Below are 17,674 nucleotides of genomic sequence, written 5' to 3'. Positions count from 1 at the left end.
TTAGAATAGTTGAAAATGATTTCAATATCATTTTACCTTCTTATTAGAAATAATAGGAAAAAAATTATTGAATTATATCCCTAAAAATCTGCTTTAGACATGATAGATAAATCTTCCTGTTTGTAATCCCTCGAATAAACAGAAACTTAATTTTTTTTTTTTAAATTGGCCCTTATCATTGCTATAGTTTAAAAATTCAACACCCACCAAGCCTCAAAATTCCAAACAGCCTGGTAGAGGCCTTGTTCTTTGTATATCTGTGCAATCTCTTATGTAGAGTCATTCTCTGTCACTATAAAGCTGTCTGGCACATATTGGAAAGTTCCTTGAGCATCTTAGCAGAAACCTGAGTAAATAAAAACGTTTCAGAAAAACACCCCAGAACCTCAACATGGCTGATTGAAATTGAAAGACTAATGCTACCATAACTACTTATCTTATAGTTAATAGAAAAATGTTCTTATAATGCAGCCACAAAAAAAATACATTAGAATGAATCAAATTGTTTTAAATGATGGTATACTGCTTTTATTTTGTCTAGTTTGTCAGTATGCCTCTATACTCTCATAAGCACTCTCTGGTCAGTGTGTGACATGCAGCTTTAAATCATGTTACCTTCTTTAAACTATGTTCATGCCAGGGGCACCTGGGTGGCTCAGTAGGTTGAGCATCCTACTTCGGCTCAGGTCATGATCTCACAGCTTGTGAGTTCAAGCCCCATGTCGGGCTCTGTGCTGACAGCTCAGAGCCTGGAGGCTGCTTCAGATTCTGTGTCTCCCTCTCTCTCTGCCCCTGACCCATTTGCAGTCTGTCTCTGTCTCTCTCAAAAATAAACAAACATTAAAAAAAATTTTTTTAACTATGTTCATGCCTGAGGTTAGAGTACAGACTAGTTCTTCATTTCACCCTGTGAAAATGTGTGGCCCTTTGGCTCTTTCTTCCTTGAGAACTCTTTCCCTCCTGACTTTTGTGTATTCCAGTGTGGAATATATTCTCTCCCCCTTCCTATCTCTAGTATTTTTATTTATTTATTTTTATTTTATTTATTTTATTTTAATTTTTATTTTAATGGAAGCGTTTGTAGGGACTTTTCCTTCTTGTTGGCTCTAGAAGTGCCTTAACATTATATACCTTGGCTTTGAGTTTAGAACTTTGCTTTTATTTTATTTTATTTTTTTAATTTTTTTAACGTTTACTTATTTTTGAGACAGAGAGAGACAGAGCATGAACGGGGGAGGGGCAGAGAGAGAGGAAGACACAGAATCGGAAGCAGGCTCCAGGCTCTGAGCCATCAGCCCAGAGCCTGACGCGGGGCTCAAACTCACGGACCGCGAGATCGTGACCTGAGCTGAAGTCGGACGCTTAACCGACTGAGCCACCCAGGCGCCCCGTGAACTTTGCTGCTTTTAAACACATTTAGAAATGTTACACATGATACAGGCACCTGCGTGTCTCAGTCGGTTAAGCACCCAACTCTTGACTTCAGCTCAGATCATGATCTCATGGTTCATGAGTTCAAGCTCCACATCGGGCTCTGTGCTAATTTATGTTTCCATAGATTGGGGGGGGGGGGGGTTGGGGAACAAGTGAACGAGAGAAAGAATCCTAGGAGGGGCAGAGGGAAGAACGGAGGGGGAGAAAGAGAGAGGAATGGAGCTCACCCAAAGCGGGCTCTTATTTTACGTGAAGCAGGGCTCGTGCTCACCAAATTGGGGCCCGGATTCACCCAAAGCAGGGCTCAAGCTTTTCGATGTGGGACTCGAACTCACGAACCATGAAATCATGACCTGAGCCGAAATCAGATGCTTAACGGCTGAGCCACCCAGGTGCCCTCCATAGAATTTTTTTTAAGGTTTTATATATTTAAGTAACCTATACCCAACATGGGGCTCCAACTCAAGGACCCTAAGATCAAGAGTCGCATGCTCTACCAACAAAGGCAGCCAAGCGCCCCCCCAATAGAATTTTCTTATTTGGACCTTCAACACTCTATAATATAGGTTGAACTGGCCTCCTTTTTGCTGCTTTTATAGATGAGGAGCCTAAGACACGTGGCTTTTTCTAACCCGGATCACTCAACTGGTTAGTATTTCAGCTGAGCTTGATCTAGACTCAGGGTCTCCTGGTTGCTGATTTGGTCAGCTGCTTTTTCAGTGTACCATCCCACCTCTTTCCTTTTATCAGTAGCCCTCAAGGAATCCTGAGTTGGTGCTAAACATCCTAAAAATCTGAATTATTTGTGTTTCCTAGACCTTGAACAAATCTACTTCTAAGAGGAGATGGATTGTATTATGGTCATCATACCAATGCCTCACTGATTAAACCTATACTGAGTTCCAAATTCAATAGAAACTGATGCAGGTTTTACTTTGAGAGGCACAAAAAGCTCTCCAACATCACATATTGATGTAGCTATAAGTGATGAATACCATTGCTTCAATAATAAAAATAAAAGCTTGATTACAAAGGAGCTAATAACCCTGTTAACAGTTTTCTTCTACATAACCATGTTTTACGTGAACTTGGCTTTAAAGAAAAGAGTTTTGGGGCTCCTGGGTGGCTCAGTCGGCTAAGCGTCTGACTCTTGATTTCAGTTCAGATCATAATCTCACTGTTCATGAGTTTGAGTCCCACATCAGCCTCTGCCCTGACAGCACAGATCCTGTTTGGGATTGACTCCCTCTCTCTCTGCTCCTCCCCTACCCCCGCTTACTCCTGTGCTCTCAAAATAAACTTTAAAAAAAAAAGTTTCTTCTGTAAGGATATAGAAGTTAGACTTTATGTTAATGGTATTAACATAGAGATGAATAATACAAATTTTTTTAGCTGTAAATTATTTTTTTAAATCTCTAATTTATGTATTCAACAACTTCATTAGAAGATATAAGACTCCAAGTCATTCTTATTCCCTCCTGTTACTGTCCTTTCTTTATTTCTCTCTCTACCTTCTTTTTAAGTTAGAAAATAATTAAGGTAAGTTAGAAAATAATCTTTCTGTCAGCCTGCCTCCATTCCAGTGATGGGCACGTAAATGTAATTCTCATCACTGGGATGGGGGTGGGGGGTGGGCTTCTTTCTGAGTGAATGACATTTCTTATCTTCCTAGGGCCTAATCAAGCATCATGTGCCGTCAATGGCATCAAAACCTTTTGAGTATCCCCAATGGCATCAAAACTTTCCTGTTGTTCTACTGCCCTAATTGCTTCTGTACTTTTGCTTCACTTCAGCCACACCATGTTACCGTATGTGCCTCTTCCAGGCATGGAAGCTACTTATAACACCAATGGCAGTCAGATGAGGTAAGCCTGCAGCAGTGCCTGAAACATAAGGGCTTGCAGTGTGTGTGTGTGTGTGTGAGAGAGAGAGAGAGGAAAGTGAATGTGCAAGTGAGCACAGCACCTGAGAGAGCACACTAGCTGATGGCATGGGTCTGGTGTAGCATGATTCTGATGTCTTGTTCTCCTAAACCTGGTCCAAGATTCAGGCATGTTTTATAAGTATTAACTAAGAATATGTAATCAATACTAGCTATTGAAAAAAAAAAAAAGACAAAAAAACTAGTCAGCTCATTGTACTACAAGTTCCCTCTCAAGCTATTTCTTAATCATGCAACCGACTTCATTGTCTGGATGGGATTGATCTCATCTGAGCACAGTTCATTGTTCAGTTCACTAAATGTCTTTTTCTTCCAAAAAGTCTGTCCTTTTATATTTTTCCTTATAAAACTGCTCCATACCAATGAAATTGATTGCATTCTTGGAAGTTTTTACATATGTAGACACAGGAGGTGTCCAGAAGGAACTAGAAAACAGGTTGACTGGAAATGTCATTGCTGAAAAAGGGAAGATCTTCAACCTTAGTCTGATGTTAAGAAGTTGAATGTGCCAAGATAGAAAGTGAAACCCATCTCATATTTTCTTCTCTGTTTTTCTGTCCGTGGTGCTAGACTAGAGCCTCCGTTCCCTGCCTTGGTACCAAAGTCTTGCTTAGTAACAGACTCAGCTGTCACCAAGCTCCTGCTTTCAGCCTCCGAGTTCCCGGTTCCTGGATTTGATGAGCTAGATGATGTGGCAGCAGCATGCCCCCATCCACAGAGCAGTCCTCCAGAACAGAAGGAGGTAAATGTAAAGTGCTGATGGAGTTGTGAGTGCTACTGGGCATGTCCACTGAGGACTACAGATCACATGATTGGTACACAGGCCTCTGAGTGTCTTTCCTTATCACCGATAGCTTCAGCTGAGTGCTGAAGATTACCAAGGCAGGAGTTTTTCTCCTTAGCCACCAAAGCTACACTGGGTCTCTTAATCTGCATTGTTTTCCAGATCCTTTTTTCTTGATGATAACATTTAACAGGGTTTAGAGAGTGAGTTGGACCAACGACGTGCTTCATGCATTCAAAGATGAGTGAACAATGATGTTCTTCAATTTTGCAAACTGTCTCTGTCTCCAGCAGTTGATAGACTTTCATATTGCTAATCTCAATATCTGAGCTGAATGGGTGATTCTCTTCCAATAGTATAAGGGAGCAGTTGTTGAAAACACTGTTAGCGGGAGTAAGGGGAGCTTTGTCATCAACTACTTACTAGAGCCATCTATAAACTGAGGAAGTAAAATCTTGAGTGTCAAAAGAGACTTAATGTATTTTAAATGTCTTATAACTTGACTGTCTTTCTTCTTAACCCTTAAAAATAGGCCGAGCCAGAGAAGAGGCCAAAGAAAGTCTCACAGATTCGTATCCGGAAAACCATTCCTAAACCAGACCCTAATCTTACCCCCATGGGCCTTCCTCGACCCAAAAGGTGAGTTCCTTCTCTAATACACATAGGTTCACATTTTTGGAAAATTGTTTGGCACAATATAATGAGCTTTTAAATAATTATATACTCTGAGCTATTTATTAAATAATTATATACTCTGAGCTATTTATCATACTTCTAGGAAGTTATCCAAAAGAATTAATTGGTAATGTGGCCAGAGGTTTATGTGCCAGGGATTTTGTAATGCATTCTTAATCATTTTTATCAAGCTCACTATGCTAGATATTATGCTGTCCCTTCGCATACATAGTCTGGTCATCCCCCAGTGGTGTTGGGAGGTAAGCACTATTGTCACCCCCAAGTTTTGATGAGGGTGCTGAGGCTGAGTGGTTATGACACCTGTGTTAGGCCATGTATCAGTCATGGCACAGGTGGTTTCCGTCTCACACAGGTTTTACCTGACCCCACAGCCCAAGCTCACAGCATTCTATATGCAAAGTTGAGGAGGGACCTAAAGGTCATGAGGGAAAGAAGTTAAATTTCTTTCTCTTTCTTTCTTTCTTTCTTTCTTTCTTTCTTTCTTTCTTTCAGAAAATGCCAAATCCATGCTATGGTCTATATCATGACCTTTAAAAACTTGGCTTCTAAAGATTTTTTTTTTAATTTTTTAATTTATTTATTTATTTTTTTTAACGTTTATTTATTTTTGAGACAGAGAGAGACAGAGCATGAATGGGGGAGGGTCAGAGAGAGGGAGACACAGAATCCGAAACAGGCTCCAGGCTCCGAGCTGTCAGCACAGAGCCCGATGCGGGGCTTGAACTCACGGACCGTGAGATCATGACCTGAGCCAAAGTCGGCCGCTCAACCGACTGAGCCACCCAGGCGCCCCTTTAATTTTTTTAGTATTTGTTTATTTTTGACAGAGAGAGACAGAGCATGAGTGGGGGAGGGGCAGAGAGAGAGGGAGACACAGAATCCGAAGCAGGCTCCGGGCTCCAAGCTGTCAGCACAGAGTCCGACGCGGGGCTCTAACTCACAGACCGCAAGATCATGACCTGAGCCAAAGTCGGACGCTCAACTGACTGAGCCACCCAGGCGCCCCAAGATTTATTTTTTATGACAGAGATAATTTGCTAATCCTATAAAGAGAAGTGGAAAGAAAAAATTACCAAATTAGTATTTGTTGTAATATGTACTATACAGACACACTGTGAAATTATAAGTATTTTAAAAAGATCTCCAGAGTTATATTCTCTTGTGGTGGTTTTCACTCCATTTCTCATTGGCAAATGGAAGCCTAACACTGGTTCCTTAGTAACCCCAGGGTAAATTAATGAAATTTCCTGAGTGTCAAGAACACATCTGTAAAATGTGGGTAAGAATTCCCAACACTTAAGATTACTATGCAGTCCAATTGAGTAAAAAATGTGGGGGCACCTGACTGGCTCAGTTGGTAGAGCCTACAACTCTTCAAGGGTTCAAGTTGAAGCCTCCCCATTGGGCATGGAGCCTACTTTCAAAAGAAAAAGGAAAAAAAATGTGTACTGGTACCTATTGTATTGCTTCACACAACACAAATGCAATAGTTACTGTTACTATGATCATAATTGACGTTCCACATTTCCCAAGTGGTCTTGTCTTAATATATTTTTATCTCACACTGCTTTTATTGATCATCCTATCAAGTCTTTATAAGAGAAATGTTTAAAATATTTCAGATATCCTAGGTTGAATAGTACTTACTACTAGTGAATGAAATAGGATTCAGAATCAGATGTATTCTATCTTGCATGTATATGTAGATAGAAGTTCTAAAAAATCTTTTATGTATATATAAGTAAGTAGTTGGGAGTGGAGAAAGTTTTAATATAGTAATGACATTCAGTCCTTTGAACTTCTTTCAAGTAAGTGCCAAAAAATCACCCAGTGATCTATCATCAAATTATATTTAATGATTTATCACCTATTTTTTTGAAAGCAAAGGATTGAAAAGTGCTGACTTACATAGGTTCTGTTACCAGGCATTGAAGGAGCAAGTATCTCATTGTATGGGCAGTACACCAAAAAGATCTGACCAGTAAGTGTCAAATGCCTAATAATTTGTATGTTGGTCTTTCACTTAGAGATAACTTTAATCTAATACAGTGAAAGGGGTTGAAAAAATAAGATTTTTAATAAACCTTTGCCTAAGATATCTTTTGATGAGCTATTCAGATACTCTTTTGTCAAAAAATCTTCAAGTTATAGATTTAATGCATTATATTTATCAAAAAACCTTGACATGTAACTTTTTTTCTTTTTCTTTCTTTCTTTTTTTAATATACTTGACACAATGGGAGCGCCTGGGTGGCTCTGTTGGTTAAGCATCTGATTCATGATTTCAGCTCAGGTCATGGTCTCGTGGTTCATGAGTTTGAGCCCTGAGTCAGGCTTCGCACTAGCAGCATGGAGCCTGTTTGGGATTCTCTCTCCTCTCTCTGCTCCTGCCCCACTCACACTCTTTCTCTCAAAATAAATAAAAACTTTGGGGCGCCTGGGTGGCTCAGTCGGTTAAGCGGCCGACTTCAGCTCAGGTCATGATCTCCCGGTCCGTGAGTTCCAGCCCCACGTCGGGCTCTGTGCTGACAGCTCAGAGCCTGGAGCCTGTTTCAGATTCTGTGTCTCCCTCTCTCTCTCTGACCCTCCCCCGTTCATGCTCTGTCTCAAAAATAAATAAACGTTAAAAATAAATAAATAAACAAATAAATAAATACTTTTAAAATAGATATACTTGACACAATGTTACATTAGTTTCAGGTGTACAACATAGTGATTCAGTAGGTCTATACAATATATGGTGCTACCCACAAGTGTAGCTACCATCTGTCACAGTACAGTACTGTTACACTTGATCTTAGCCAAAAGGCCAAGAAGCGATAGTACAGTACTATTATAATGCCATTGACTGTATTCCCTGTGCTGTACCTTTTATCCTTGTGACTTATTCATTCCATAACTGGAAGCCTGTATCTCCCACTCCCCTTCACCCATTTTCTACATCCCCCTACCCCTTGACATATTAACTTAATTGGCAAAAGCAATTTTTGTTACTCAAGCCCATCTGCCAAATTATTCTTCCTAACTTTTGTTTTCCAACTCAGGTAAATGTGTTGATCTGTACCTTTAAGAAAACCATACAAACCATTGAGAAATAAACTATGAAACACATCTTACTCCTTATTATATGGAACACATCCTTATAACTTATTGTAAGGTAGATTTGTGAAAGCCATAAGCCAAAATTAAAATCATATGCAACAAATATAATTAATTTATTCATTTTAATAATTTATTATTAAAACAACATGATAATGCTATTTCTCATCCTGAATTTGTAACAAACTAATGTGTAGCTAGAATAATAAATTACAAAGTGAGGAGTATGGTAGAAAGCATGATATTGCTTCGGTAAATGTGTATGCATGCATGAAACAAACTCTGTTATTGGACTTCTGGAATAATTAAGAGTCATAAAAAATCAGAAATAAAGCTATTAATTTATGTAAATCTTAGGATTGCTTCAGTATTTAATGTAAGAGAATAGTGTATTATGAAACCAACTGACTTGGCAGTATCATAATTTTTGCTGTTGTTAACAGTAGAAGTTATAACATTTTATAAGATGAAATAATGTAAGGATTAAATAATTGGATTAAATATTTCTTTATATAATTTGTTAAAAGTTTATCCCTTAACTGAATGAAATTACTTAAAATTTTTCGTCTGTGGGTTTTACACACTTCATCTTCAAATGTTTGATAGTCCTAGTAAACATTTCAGTTATATGTGTGTTGTTTTTTAAATTTTTTCAAGTGGGGGAGGGGCAGAGAGAGAGGGAGACACAGAATCCAAAGCAGACTTCAGGCTCTGAGCTGTCAGCACAGAGCCCAACATGGGGCGAGGTCATGACCTGAGCCTAAGTCGACGCTTAACCAGCTGAGCCACCCAGGCACCCCTCAATTATATGTTTTAAAAAGGAAGGAAAGGATTGGCTGTTGATTGGAACTTTTCTTTCTAAGTGGTAACAGACTGTCAATGAGAATTGAGAATAGTTTGGAAAAAACATAGGGTACAATTAAATACATGAGCCGGCTGTATTGATATTTGAAGCTCTCTTTCATAAGTAGGGCCAGGAGGCATTGTTTGATGATAATCGGGAGATAAATGAGGCAAAGTCACTCTGACAAACCCATTCCACAACATATTTGAAATCTGAATATTCTGGCACCACCCAAAGTATCCTATTTCTGAGGCCACTCCTCTCTTGTATGTGATGGGAACTATACCTAATGGGGAAAGACAAGTCCAATACAGGTTTACAGTAATTTCATTACTTACTAAGCGAGCTTAGCAAGATTAGTTATTTGTTTCATATACCAAAGCAGAGTTCAGGGTGTATAGGTGCTGTTCTGAAAGAATTTGTGCAAGGGGCCCCTGGGTGGTTCAGTTGATTAGGCATCCGACTCTTGGTCTCAGTTCAGGTCTTAATCTCAGGGTCGTGAGTTCAAGCCCTGCTTTGGGCTCCGTGCTGGGTGTGAAGCCTACTTTTAAAATAACACAACATCTCGGGGCGCCTGGGTGGCTCAGTCGGTTAAGCATCCGACTTCAGCTCAGGTCACAATCTCGCGGTCCGTGAGTTCGAGCCCCGTGTCGGGCTCTGGGCTGATGGCTCAGAGCCTGGAGCCTGCTTCTGATTCTGTGTCTCCCTCTCTCTCTGCCCCTCCCCTGTTCATGCTCTGTCTCTCTCTGTCTCAAAAATAAATAAACGTTAAAAAAAATTAAAAAAAAAAAATAACACAACATCTCTCCCAAGAATTTGTGGAAATGGAGAAATCTGCATGAGTGTTCAAACATATGACTTCTAGGAAATTAAAGATTGGAAGATTAATTCCCCTAAAAGTGGGATTTCATGTACTCTGGCATGTCTTGGTACCCTAGTGTGAATACCACTGGTCTAGGGTATTTAGTAGCAACCTTATTTAGCTCTGGGGAGTTCATGTGTCAGTCAGGGTCCAATCAGGAGACAAACTACACGGTATTTTATTTTATTTGTCAATTTTATCTTAGCTTGAGCAAGGGAGAGGGGCAGAGGGAGAAAGAGAGAGAATCTTAAGCAGGCTCCACACTCAGCACAGAGCCTGACATAGGATTCAGTCCCACAACCCTGGGATCATGACCTGAGCCGAAATGAAGAGTTGGACGCTCAACCAATTGAGCCACCCAAGTCCCCCTGCAAACTACATAGTATTTTAAATAGGGGAACTTTTTTTTTTTAATAATTTTTTAAAACTTTTTTTTAAATGTTTCTTTATTCTCAGAGAGAGAGAACAAGCAGGGGAGAAGCAGAGAGAGGGGAGACAGAGGATCCCAAGTGAGCTCTGTGCTGACACAGAGAACCCAGTGTGGGTCTCAAACTCACGAACTGTGAGATCATGACCTGAGCTGGTTAGACACTTAACCAATTGAGCCACTCAGGCGCCCCTTAATAATTTTTTTTAAGTTTATTTATTTATTTTGAGGGGAGGGAAGGGCAGAGAGAGAAGGAGAGAGAGAGAATCCCAAGTACACTCTGCATTGCCAGCGTGGAGCCTGATGCGGAGCTCAAACCCACAAACCATGAGATCATGACCTAAGCTGAAACCAAGAGTCAGACACTTAACCAACTGAGCCAACCAGGATCCCCAAATAAGGGAACTTTAATATAAAATAGAGTAACCGTAAAGATGTACAGAGTATTCTGAAGGGCACCCTAAGACTGAGGGAAAGTACTCAAGGTAGGACAAACTTGGAAGGGGGGCCACCTCCTCTATGTTGGCATTTTGACTTTGTTCGTGAGGGTATGGGTGCAGCCCATTGGATGGCTGGGTTGCTAAGGCCAGATCTAGGCAAGCAGGAAATAGCAAACAACTTCTAGGGTGCAGATGAGCTGAGGCAGGCAGGCATGCAAAGGGACTAGGGGTGTCTCTGTGGATGTAATGCCTGGAGCATGTGGTGTTTCCTTCAGGAGGGCCACAGGAAACAGCCCTCAGGAAGTTGGGGTATAAGCTTATGGCCTGGAGTGCCCCACATGTGTCAGGAAGCATGTGGCATGATCACCAGGCTAGGGTTGCCAGAGCACTGAGGGACTATGTACTCTGGCCACACAGCTAGGGCAGAGCCCCCTCCAAATGACCCCCTCCTGACACGCCAACAAACATACACCAGTGATGGGGGGGATAAGTTCACCAGAACCAGGAAGAGAAGCTCCTTTCCTCTTAGCAGTGTTCCCCCAATGCCTTCTTTTTGCCGGAGCTTTTAGCATCATACTTACTCTAAAGAAGAAATGCTTCAAGAGTCCAGGATTCCATTTTCACAGAGCAGGTTCTGGAGGGTACATTTTGAGCTAAGAAGTTATAATATAACTGGCGCATGCCAGTAAACAAAACTTTGAATATATTCACTCGACCAAGAGCTGAAGAGATTTGAATAAATGGAAAGGTTTATGTTTCACACAGTCAGAGTTAACATGGAAAAATAAAGAAGCAAAAATAGCCAGGAAAATTCAGAAAAGGAGTGAAATGAGAGAGGTGTTAATCCTAAGAGACGTTAAAACATATTGTAAACTCGGATGCCTGCGTGGCTCAGTTGGTTAAGCTTCTGACTCCAGCTCAGGTCATAGTCACATGGTTCGTGGGTTCGGATCCCACATTGAGCCCTGCACTGACAGCTCAGAGCCTGGAGCCTGCTTAAGACTCTGTGTCTGTTTGTCTCTCTCTCTCAAAAATAAATAAACATTTAAAAAATATATACATATATATATTATAACTAAGTAAATAGAAGTGTGATGCCACAGCAGAAACATACAAATTGGTAAAACAAAATAGAAAGTCCAGAAGTAGACATGACTACATAGAGAAATATAGAATGTGACAAAGGTATCCCCTGAAATTAGTGGTAAAAAGATGGACTGACTGTTCAGTAAAGTGCTATTGGGGCAACTGGGTAGCCATTTTAAGAGTAATAAATTTGGATCTGTACCTTAGACCTTTCACCAGAAAAAATCCCAAATGAATCAAATTTAAGTAGAAACAAATCAGACTGTAAGAATACTTAACAAAACCATAGGAATTTTGTTTTTTTATGTAAACTCCAACTTCAACGTGGGGCTCGAACTCAGCCCTGAGATCAAGAGTTGCATGCTCCACTGACTAAGCTAGCCAGCCGCCCCTGCCCACAGGAAATTTCATTGTTTTTTGTTTTTGTTTTTGTTTTTTAATGCTTATTTATTTATTCTGAGAGAGTGAGAATGCACAAGAGGATGAGGAGCAGAGAGAGAGGGAGAGAAAGTCCCAGGCAGACTCTTGATTTCGGCTCAAGTCATGATCCTAGGGTTGTGGGATTGAGCCCTGTGTTGGGCTCTGCACTGAGTGTGGATCCTGCTTAAGATTCTTTCCTGCTCGCACATGCTCTCTCTTTCTCTAAAATTAAAAAACACACACAACACACACAAAACAAGATGCACTGCTTTATATATTTGTATAATCAGTATCTTAAGATAATGTTATGCTAGAGCCAAAATTGTCTATAGAGTGCTGTCATTTGTGTAAAATAGTGGAGGTTTCAGGGGAATAGAAATTCCCTAAGACTTCTATTTTATATAGACCACTTCTGCAGCCATGACTTCTATAAACATTTGTAAATGAGAGACATGGTTGCTCAAAATCAGAATTTGAACCCACCCCCAAATGCCTGATGTTTTCTCTTTGGCCATATTTATAGATTTGTTCTACCTGAGAGTATAAAAGCCATTGTTACTCAAGAAGCAGTTGGTCATCTTAGGTATTAAGTGTCCCCTGGTCATTTTCTAGGCCAGAAAACAGATACCTTCAAAAATTGTTGCTATATTCTGCTTAGTGTATATATCAGCATATCTCTGGCTCAAGACCACACCTTATGCAAAGAGTTTTTGATGTTAGCTCTGAAACTGCCTTCCTTATGATGGAAATCGTAAAAACAGATCAAGTGATGAGGGAGAGAGGACCCAGCAGATGGAAGACACTCAAATGTAGACTTTCTCCAAAACCACCCTGGGCAAGATGGGCTTTCCACGGAAAGTGTCTGTGCTTTTGAGGCAGACTGTGCCATTCCAGTGAATGTAGTCTCGCTGAAGAAGCCAGTTTGTTGAGAGGCCAGAAATTCCAGAATCTGAGCTCTGCTCACAGACCTTCACCTCAGTCCAGAAACAATGTGGATATATACTACCCTGATTTGCAAGTCAGAATGACTAGGAGGCTCATCTTTCACTCTCGGATTGCCCATCCAACATCTTTAATGTAGCGGTTGCCAGTGCTCAGAAGCAAAGTAGTTGTCCTCTTTTGGAACGCCAGTGCTAAGTCACTATGAAATTTTGTATACATATTATTATTTATGTATATTTTCCACAAGCATGTTCTTTGCTGAATTGGAATTGAACCAAACCGAATCTCAGTTAAGATTCTCATAAAGAAACTAAAACATGACACCAAAAAGTTAATTAACATGCTCTTCAGACTCTGCTTTTCTTATCTGAATGAAACAGGTTTAAAATACAGAAACTTTGTGGTGATAAGTTAACACTATTAATAGTTAATATAAAAGTTATCACAGTAAGTTTCTACTGATATAAGTGTGGTGACCTGAGGGTTGAAGCTATTATCTTCCACATCGTAGCAACGATGAATAATAAACAAATGAATTGAGTATACTCATAAACAAATGAGTAAATAAAAGGGTAAGTTTTATGGTATGTCAACCAAAACTCTTTGAGGACTGATCAAAGGTCTACAGCAGGAAATGCACAAGATGAGTGTAGAATATCTTGTCCTACCAGAAAGTGATGAAGTTCTCAAAGACTACTAAAGTCATGTCAAAGAGACTCAGAAACCAATTTGGAACTCCCACTGGCCACAGATGAAACAGAGCATCAAAAAGAATAATAACTGCAACAGATTGGAGCATAAGAAATATGTTTAAATGGAATAGTTTATAATGACACTTTAAAAAAAATTTTTTTTAATGTTTTTATTTATTTTTGAGACAGAGACAGAGCATGAGCAGGGGAGGGGCAGAGAGAGAGGGAGACACAGAATCTGAAGCAGGCTCCAGGCTCTGAGCTTTCAGCACAGAGCCCAACACGGTGCTCGAACTCACGGACTGTGAGATCATGACCTGGGCTGAAGTTGGATGCTTAACCGACTGAACCACCCAGGCGCCCCTATAATGACACTTTTAAAACAATCCATTGGCCATATTTGGATGAGATTAGAGAACCAAGTAATTGTTTGGAAATCAGTAAATAAAGGGAAAGAACCAAGCATGAGCTGTTTTTCCTGTGCAAAGTGTACTACAGGGTTACTAAGTAATGGATGAACATGAAGTTTCAATTTAGACAGAAGAATTCTAGCAAATGAATTGAGAAGGAGTGCTAGACTATCATTAAGTATGGCCCTAAAGAAGTAATAAATACAGTCAGTGTTCTTCAGTGGCTAGTAATATTTTAAAAAGATCAACAACAGGTATCCTTTCCCTCGGGATGAAAGTATACACCACCATCTAAAACTCTTCCTATCGGGGTGCCTGGGTGGCTCAGTCAATTAAGCATCCAACTTTGGCTCAGGTCATGATCTCATAGTTCATGGGTTAGGGCCCCACATCAGGCTCTGTGCTGACAGCTCGGAGCCTGGAGCTTGTTTTAGATTGTGTCTCCCTCTTTCTCTGCCCCTCCCCTGCCCATGCTCTGTCTCTCTCTCTCAAAAATAAGTAAACATTAAACAAGAAGAAGAAGAAGAAAATAAAAATCTTCCTATCAAAACACCTAAATCTGATTATGCCTCTTATATCTAATTGTCAATCTATAGGAAATACCTGTAATATTTTCCATATGTTTGGTTCAGAGGAACGGGTTAAATAATATTTTGTGGGTGTAATCATAATATAGACTGGGGAAGCCTCAGGTCAGACAACCTGGTTTCTTCAAATAAATGACAAAATAAAAAAGGAGACAAAATAGAACACTAGTAATGTATAAATTGAGATGGTATTGATTGGAATTAAAAAGTTCCAGGGACTGGTGTTTGGGAGAAGGGTAAAAATATTGATGCACTCCAGTTTCCAAGTTAAGAAAACTTCTTAAAATTCTTGCCAACCACTGAAAGAGAAGTGTATAATTTCCAAGCCAGGAAAGGGGGATAAAAGAGAAGTGAGCAGCAGTCAGTTAAGGAGAAGAAAAGAAATATTGAAAAGGTAAAAGAAGCTATAAAATATGAATAGTAGATACAAATACAGCTATATCATTGCCAGTAAGTATAAATGGACTAAATTTCATAAAGCTGAAGATTGGCAGCCTAGAAAAGAAAATCTGGTACATGTTGTACACGTGAGACACATCCAAAATTCATTGCAGGGGCACCTGGGTGGCTCAATCAGTTAAAGGTCCAGCTTCGGCTCAAGTTACGATCTCGTGGTTTGTGGGTTCTAGCCCCATGTAAGGCTTTCTGCTGTCAGTGCAGAGCCTACTTGGGATCCTCTGTCTGCCTCTCTTTCTGCACCTCTCCTGCTTGTGCATGCTCGCACTGTCTTGCTGTCTCTGAAAAATAAACATTAAAAAAAAAAAATCAATCGATCAATCTCAATCCAGAGGGCCTGTAAGAAAAGGACTCATCAAGTTGGGAAGCCAATTTTATTTCTCTTAAGAGAACATGAAGAATTTATTTTATTCTCTTTTCAGATTAAAGAAAAAGGAGTTTAGTTTAGAAGAAATATATACCAACAAGAATTATAAGTCTCCTCCTGCAAACAGGTGGGTACATGAGTAGGAGTGAATAGACTGGGAGGGCTTCTGAAATTATCGATGCAAATCTCCAATCCATTCACTTTAGAAAGGAAGTTATTGGAAATAACTAGAATTGGTATTTTTAGTTCCCAGCGCTTGAACTGGGGTTGGTGGTAGGATGGGACAGAAATGTGTGATGAGTTAGGTAGGTACAGAAAACACCATTTCCTTTCAGTTTGTATTTGTGTTTTTAGCAAAAACCTGGCTGTCCTTTTCAGGACTAGTAATCATTGATCTTCAGATGTGATTCCAAATCCAAACACAGACAGTGTTTCACATGGCTACCTTTGAGTGTGAATTCAGTTCAAGTCAGGGAACATTTATTAAATTCCTGTTGTGTCCAGGTTGTAGCAGGAGAGTTCTAGGATTTTATCCTGTAAAGTGAGCATTTGCTCTAAGACCTTTGTACGAGATTATTCATTGCAGCATTGCTAAATAATAGGAAACAATTGGAAACAACTTAAAATTGAATTATGATTCAGCCTTATAATGGAATACACTGTAGCCATTAAAAGGAATGAATCAGATACCTGTTTACTGAATTAGAATAATCTTAAAAGTTATTGACAAAAAAAAAAAAAAAAAGTTATTGACAGATCAGAGAGGCACAGTGTATAGGGCAGTGTATGTGGTTTGCTACCATTTGAACACAAGAAGAAAACCAAAGTGGAGGATATATGCTGTGGGTTAGCAGACTATAGGCCACATTCAGCGAGTGGCCCATTTCCTTTCTTTTTTTGTTACAGTCTGTGAGGAAAAAAAAAAAAAAAGGTTTCTATATTCTTAAAGGGTTGTTTAAAAACAAAAAATATAATCGAGTCCTATGTGCTCTTTAATTTAAAAATGTTTCCTACCTGTCCCTTCACACAAAAGGGCTGATCTCTGGTAATATATGCTTATTTATGCATGTCTCTGATTGAATGACTTTGTGAATACATAAAAAAGTGGCTCGTGTTGCCTACGGGGTCTGGTCTTTATTCCTTACCCTTTTGCTCAGTGTCAGTTTTTTCACTGGGTGTTCATATATTACATATCCATAAATACATATTTTTCTTCGTACATAAAAAGATACTGGCCAGAGAAAGCAGTCAAGTAAGTAGTCATTAGTTGTTTTAGCCCCAGTTGACCAGAAGGGTTGGTGACCTAGGAGATGGGCCACGTGAGTCATTGTATTGGTGATTCTTTTTTTGTGCTCCACCCTTAGGTGTTTGGAGACCATCTTTGAGGAACCTAAGGAACGAAATGGTACGCTAATCTCAATCAGCCAACAGAAGAGAAAACGAGTTCTAGAATTTCAGGATTTTACAGTCCCACGAAAGAGGAGAGCTCGTGGTAAAGTCAAGGTGGCAGGCAGCTTTACCAGGGCCCAGAAGGCAGCTCTGCAGAGTCGAGAGCTGGATGCTCTGTTGATACAGAAACTAATGGAATTGGAGACCTTTTTTGCCAAGGAAGAGGAGGAGCAGGAGCGATCATCTGGTTGTTGAAAAGCAGTTTGGTTTAGGGGTCTCAATTTTAGATTTTCCAGTCTCCTTGGAAGAAGTTGCCTAATTTTGCCCTACCGCCCAAACTACTCAAAATGCAGTCCGTGGATTTTACCTATTTTAAGGTGCAACCTTTTTAGGAAATGGTGAAGGAGGGTCCTCTACTTCTACTGCTGAGTATTGAACCTCAGGAATGTTCCCTTTCTCCTGGAAATGGTCCTGAAAACCATCTGGCCCCCTCCTCCTCACACTCGCCATCCACAGGAGGAGGACTCAGCATACCTTCAGTAACACTAGAATTCCAAGGACTCATAGCATTTGCACGTCCGTGTGAAAGTTCTGCGTTGTTTACGGTGGTGCTAGACCAAGATTATTTAGAGACGTGGCCTAGGGAGGGGGACCTGGCGTCCTGTTGTTTGTGGTCTCACCAGCTCATTTCAGTAGTTGAGGAAAGATGAGCTGTTGTGTTTCCTAATCCTTTTGAGTCTGTCTGCCCAGAATCGTGTGTGTGCGTGTGCGTGTGTGTGTGTGTGTGTGTGTGTGTG

General features: G+C 40.1%; 1 protein-coding gene across 6 annotated transcripts in view; it reads left to right on the top strand.

Moving 5' to 3' along the window:
• The window catches only part of PRR14L (proline rich 14 like), a 54,755-nt gene extending 37,087 nt beyond the window's left edge, over positions 1-17,668 (top strand). For 5 of the 6 annotated variants that reach the window (XM_049619065.1, XM_049619063.1, XM_049619066.1 and 2 more), the window contains 5 exons: positions 3,228-3,299; positions 3,947-4,118; positions 4,693-4,799; positions 15,544-15,615; positions 16,853-17,668. In XM_049619065.1, coding sequence (XP_049475022.1) covers positions 3,228-3,299; positions 3,947-4,118; positions 4,693-4,799; positions 15,544-15,615; positions 16,853-17,132 — 703 coding nt within the window. In that variant the 3' untranslated portion in view covers positions 17,133-17,668. The remainder of the gene's footprint in view (positions 1-3,227; positions 3,300-3,946; positions 4,119-4,692; positions 4,800-15,543; positions 15,616-16,852) is intronic. The other variant, XR_007455174.1, reaches the window with a different exon arrangement.
• The last annotated feature ends 6 nt before the right edge of the window (positions 17,669-17,674 follow it).

Source organism: Panthera uncia (genome assembly GCF_023721935.1).
Source record: "Panthera uncia isolate 11264 chromosome D3 unlocalized genomic scaffold, Puncia_PCG_1.0 HiC_scaffold_8, whole genome shotgun sequence".
Taxonomy (NCBI): Eukaryota; Metazoa; Chordata; class Mammalia; order Carnivora; family Felidae; genus Panthera; species Panthera uncia.
Note: the sequence above shows the minus strand (reverse complement) of the source record. Positions and strands in the feature narration are given on the sequence as shown.